This window comes from Papaver somniferum, chromosome 9, assembly GCF_003573695.1.
Source record: "Papaver somniferum cultivar HN1 chromosome 9, ASM357369v1, whole genome shotgun sequence".
Taxonomy (NCBI): Eukaryota; Viridiplantae; Streptophyta; class Magnoliopsida; order Ranunculales; family Papaveraceae; genus Papaver; species Papaver somniferum.
Window position 1 is genome coordinate 35,545,241 of NC_039366.1, and position 5,541 is coordinate 35,550,781.

Genomic DNA, 5,541 nt, shown 5'->3' on the forward strand with positions numbered 1-5,541 from the left:
CAGAAGTAATCGATGTAGAGGGATGGTGTTTTGATTCTGCATCCACCATTTGTAAAATTCTTCTTCTCCATTAAGAGAAAATCCTTTATAAAAAGATTAATTTTCACTAAACATCACTATGACAACTAATTCCAGTAGCCATTGATCTTGTTTCATTGAATCTTGATCATCGTCACACCGAAATTGATTGTCTTCGAAGATATACTTGAATATATCATCGGATTCCAATTGAAATGTCCGAAGGCTATAGAAAATCGCACTAATGGCGAATACTGCATCACGTAGAACAACCATGAGATATCAACAGTAAAACCGAAAAAAAAAACAAACCCTAAAACCTAAAAGCATAAATAATGTGATTTTTTTATTGAAAACATTAAAACCTAATTACGCAAACCCAAATCTACTCGGAAAATTTGATACGGATACACAGATAAAGGGGTGTCATTAATTAGTACTTCTTCGGGGTATACAAAGGAACACCCAAAGTAAAAGGTCAAAAATTGGCTAAAATAAAGATTTTTGTGGCATATTATGATGTCGTTGTTGTAGGGCTTACAGCCCGCGGATGTGTGGCCCAACTAGGAACCTAGGGTTTCCCTTTACATATATATAAAGGATATTGTATCCATGTAAATCTATTATCCTGATAAATAGAAACCTCTCTTTGTCTCTTTATTTTCTCCATATTTTCCACTGCAACACGTTATCATGCACGACTCTACCAACTGGTGCGATTTTTTTTTCTTCGTTCAAGATTGGTTATGGATTATTCCTTGAAGATTAGCGTGGTTCTGATCCTGTTTGTTTATCATCATGGATGCGTTACCAGGTATTTCTTTTGAACAAAGAAATTTCGTTTTCGTAGTATATATTAGGGTTCCACAAACATATGATTATAAAACATAGACCGTTAGATTGTCATGAAATTTTAATATGTTCAACTCAATCAGTCACTACGTACTATGTTAAATGTTCAATCAAATCGGAATATGATGCAATCTCCAAAACCTGCGTTTAATAAAACTGTGTACGTTCAGAAAAACCCTAATTTTTAACAGAGTCGAAAACCTAAGTTTTGATAATTTCAACCGTTGGATTATGCTATAATTGTGGTATGTTTTGTATATCGTTCTTGGTGAGATACTGTAAAAATTTCATAGAGATCCAAACATGGAAATACTCAAAAGTACGTGATATTTCCAACTGTGTCCACAGAAACGCTAATTAGAACAGTCATACGGAGTCATAGATAAGTTTTTAGCTAGCCGTTGGATTGAGTGGAAATTCTATTATGTTTGTCGAAACATTATTATGAAGTAAATGTAAAAATTTCATAATCATCGGAGATGCTTACGATTGTTTTCTGATCACTAAAGTTGGATGATGAAATTTCCAATTTTAGGGTTAACAATATGTTTTGGGCTCATATGTTAATAGTTTCAAGGTTATTACCAATGGGCCTGAGCACTTCATATATAATGGAACATATATGTGGACTTTTGTTAACCATGATATAGTCAACCCAATGGACCAGGCATTGATCAATCCGTTGACTGGGTTCTGATTAAACCAACTCAAATAAAATTTGACCTTTTGGATTCAGAAGTACTTGAGCGCCATTAAAGAGCCTATGATACAGAAGTCAATTGTGTCTACAAGGTATTTACTTCCATCATGAAAAACTTCAACCAATGACGATGCATTGTTCAAAAGATGAAGGCATAACTTCTACGTTTTAAGGCAACACATATTGATTTCAGACGATGGAACGCTCTGAAGGAAGTTTTTGAAACATTCATGAAATTTTTCCCCCGAAAATTTGAATGTTCATTGGAATTTAAAACACTTGTAATATTGGATCAAGTAGTAACAATACAAAGTAAATGTATTTACGGAGCATGAGATAGAGACGTAATTCTGATTCGTTGGAATGAGAGTTGGACGCTTGGTATAAACATTTACTGAGTATGGTACAAGTGATGGAATACAAGTATCATTAAATAGCATCCAACTACAAGATATATAGAGAGTTCAAATGACAACAAACTCACTATATGTTAAAAGAAGGCCATACCCCCGCTTGTCAACTTCAGTGGCAATAAGAAACTTGCCCAATTAATATACTTACATTTTGTTAAGTTTTTATTAATTATGCGAAGAACTAAATTCATAGTTTGTACTTATGAAATGAAAAGTATATCATTTCCATGAGACTGAAATACTCTAAAGCACCTGAGATATACTCATAAGTACTTGAGTTAAAAGGATCATCCGTACATTATGATGAAAAGTATATCATCCTCATGAATTGTAACACTCTAAAGTAAATGAGATAATTTTTCTTTTGTTACGTTATAAGGCCACACCACTTATTACACCCCATAGATTTTATTTTTGGAAGGCCGCTAATTTGTTGGGGCAGGCTAGTAATTGCACCCCCATAGATATTGCTAGACTACTCTTGGAAACACTTTGAGAGCATAGTCCGAGACCATTGAGAGCTAGCATAGTCCGAGACCATGATCGTATAAGCGATTAACAAATTCGAGATACTAGAAGAGATTCAGAACATAATCCTAACGACGAAAGGCAAACATGCAAATTAAAGATAAAAACATTCAAGGAAGAACAGAACGAGACTAAATAGCTTAAAGCAAGAAAATTCAAACAAAAAAAACTGAAAACAAGTAATGAACGTACTGAAATTAAAAGCATGATTTTCAGTGATTAACTTGGTCCATATATCTTTAGCTATTTAATTAGTTGTACAAGTCTACCGATTCCATAAGATGCAGCACAGGCAATAGCCCCGGTAAGTGTAGTCTCAAAAGCACTTTTCAAAGGTCGATCTCCAGTGAAAAGACCTTTAACGTAGCCAAAGAAAAACAATGCCATCAACGTAACCAAGATTGAAGTTATCATAGCCTCCGTTGCCCCTGGAATAAACATGTAAGGCAGGAGAGGTACCAGTCCACCAATAATGTAAGCAGCTGCGATAGTGAATGCGCTTTCTAAAGCTCTTCCTGGCCGAGGCTTCTCTAATCCAAGTTCGAACTTCATCATAAATTCCAACCATGCTTTAGGTTTTCTGTGAAGAGCATTCACCACTGGTGCATATTCATGAGGCTCTAACCCGTATTCTGCTAAAATTTCTGCAATCTCAGCAGCTTCCATATCAGGGCAATTAATGATCTCTTCTTGCTCTCTTTTCATCTCCCTCATGTAATGATCTTCTTCACTTTTTGCTGCAAGAAACCCACCAAGACCCATAGAAATAGAACCCGCAGCAACTTCCGCAAGACCAGCAACGAGAACAATGGAAGGAGAAACTTTAGTACTGGCTGAAAGACCAGCAGCAAGTGCAAACGGAACAGTAAGACCATCTGAAACACCCATAATTACATCTTTAACTACGTCTTTTGATGCGAAGTGTTTCTCTGTGTGCTGCTGATTCAATAGTTGCTCGTGGTTTGTTTTCTCCATTGATGAAAATATATCTAGTTCAATGAAAATCATGGACAGCAGAGTTTAAATAGTCATTAGAAATTCTAACTAAAGCAATTACAGCTAAATAAAGCAAGAACCTTGAGAAGCTAAATAGAGAAACCAACACTTAAAAAAGAACTTAATAGAGAACTCAATGTGGAAGCATAGTTATAAGGAAACCCATAATAAGATGACTGAAGACTCTACGTGACCCAAAATTGTGCAAATTGTGGGTGACACAAAGCAGATATTAAGCCACTCGGCAAGTTCTGGTCACGAAGAATATATTTTTTATTTTGGCAGGAAACATGTTTTTGGTCAAAATGATAAATTGAGGCCATCACTGGACACATTCCAGAGTTATGAATCATCCTCTTCATTGTCAAACAAATCAACTTCAAAATTTAGAGTTAATGAACAACTTAATTCAAAATTTAACAATCCAGTGGCTAATTCAGTGGGCTAAACGAAAAACAGATTCCCAATTTTCATATGGAAGGGGATTATCTCAGTGTGGCTTACAGCGCTGATTGGAACCTAAAGAAATTAATTAAGGAAGGTCATATTCAATGTTTACTACCAAAACATAACAAAGAAGAAAAACTCCATATATAGATTTCGTTTCCAAACGGGGTAAATTTATACGAGGCCCCGGTCCATAAGTCCACCCTGTCAGTCAGCCGCCGGCGCCGCTATCCTCTTTTATTTTGCACTACTCCTAATTGTTGGATACCATTTAAGTTTTTCCTAACTTGATTAGATGACAATACTTGTGCTTATGTTATTGCTAATGCAAGGAAGACAATATCAATGGCTCCCCTGGCTTCTGTTAAAAGATATTATCCTGATCTCTTGGGATGTATATCTTTCTCTACATGGCATGTATATCTTTGTGTATCTTTATTTATTTCTTTCCCTGTGATGTATATCTTGTTCCGTTGTTTATCTCTGTTTCTTGTATATAAGAACAGATGTATTGTAACTCTTACGATCATGTTCAATACAACCCTAATATTCAGAACATACATGTCATGACGATCTTTGTCATGGCATCAGAGCCTGGCAGGATCTAAACAACCCGTTTTCCGCTGCAACAACAATAACAACAAAAGCAATACCTATCAATCCCTTCTCTGTGTAATATCTAGTTCTGTCTCATCTGTGTTTAGATCGTAAAACTCAAACCCTAGTATCTTATGTTATCATTCAATATGTAGCGTGAAGATTATCAACCTATCACCGTAAAGTTTAATGGAACAAACTACAATCATTTGTCCTTCTTGATGAAAAGCTTTCTCAAAGGAAAAACTATGTGGAAATACATTGATGGAGAAGCCAAGAATCCTGCAGGTGGTGTTGTTATTGCCGGGAAAGGCAAAGAAGTTGAGGGAGAAACTGCTGAAAGATGGGAGATTAACAATCACAGGATATTGACTTGGATAAGCAACACAGTCATAACCTCCATAGCACGCAACTTACAGGTTTTGAAACTGCCAAAGATGCATGGGATTTTCTCTCAAAAAGGTATACCCAAATCAACTTTGCTCAATGTTACAAACTAGAACAAGATATCTGATCTATGAAACAACAAATTGATCAGTCAGTCTCAGACTTCCATTCTGATATGTCAATTATATGGAATCAACTAGCACTAATGGAACCCAATTGGACTGTCGATATTGAGCTATGGCAGAAGTACAGAGAAGAGTCATGACTGGTACAACTCCTAATGGCATTAAGAGATGATTTTGAGACTGTAAGCGCTTCAATCCTTCATCGATCACCTCTCCCAACTGTTGAAGCCGCATTATCTGAACTTATTACTGAAGAAACTCGAAAAATAATCAAGCCTGAAACACTTGTTGTGTTTGCAGTTCCTTCACGTGCAAGTTTTAATAATCACTTCAACCCTCATAAAACTCATCGTGACATGTCACAAACTCAGTGCTACAACTATAAGAAACCTGGTCACTTGGACAAGAACTGCACCTTGACACCAGCACAGAGTGTGTCACAAACATCAACTTCTCAAGCTTCAACCCACCAAGGATC

The 5,541-nt window shown here is 36.1% G+C and overlaps 1 protein-coding gene across 1 annotated transcript; it reads right to left on the reverse strand.

The window, feature by feature from the left end:
* Positions 1-2,754: 2,754 nt before the first annotated feature.
* Positions 2,755-3,486, reverse strand: LOC113311769 (vacuolar iron transporter 1-like). The gene has a single exon (XM_026560569.1). The coding sequence runs from the start codon at positions 3,484-3,486 to the stop codon at positions 2,755-2,757; it is 732 nt and encodes a 243-aa protein (XP_026416354.1).
* Positions 3,487-5,541: the final 2,055 nt, after the last annotated feature.

Excerpts from the sequence above, each read along its gene's own strand:
- LOC113311769 (XM_026560569.1), bottom strand. The coding sequence starts at position 3,486 with ATGGAGAAAACAAACCACGAGCAACTATTGAATCAGCAGCACACAGAG.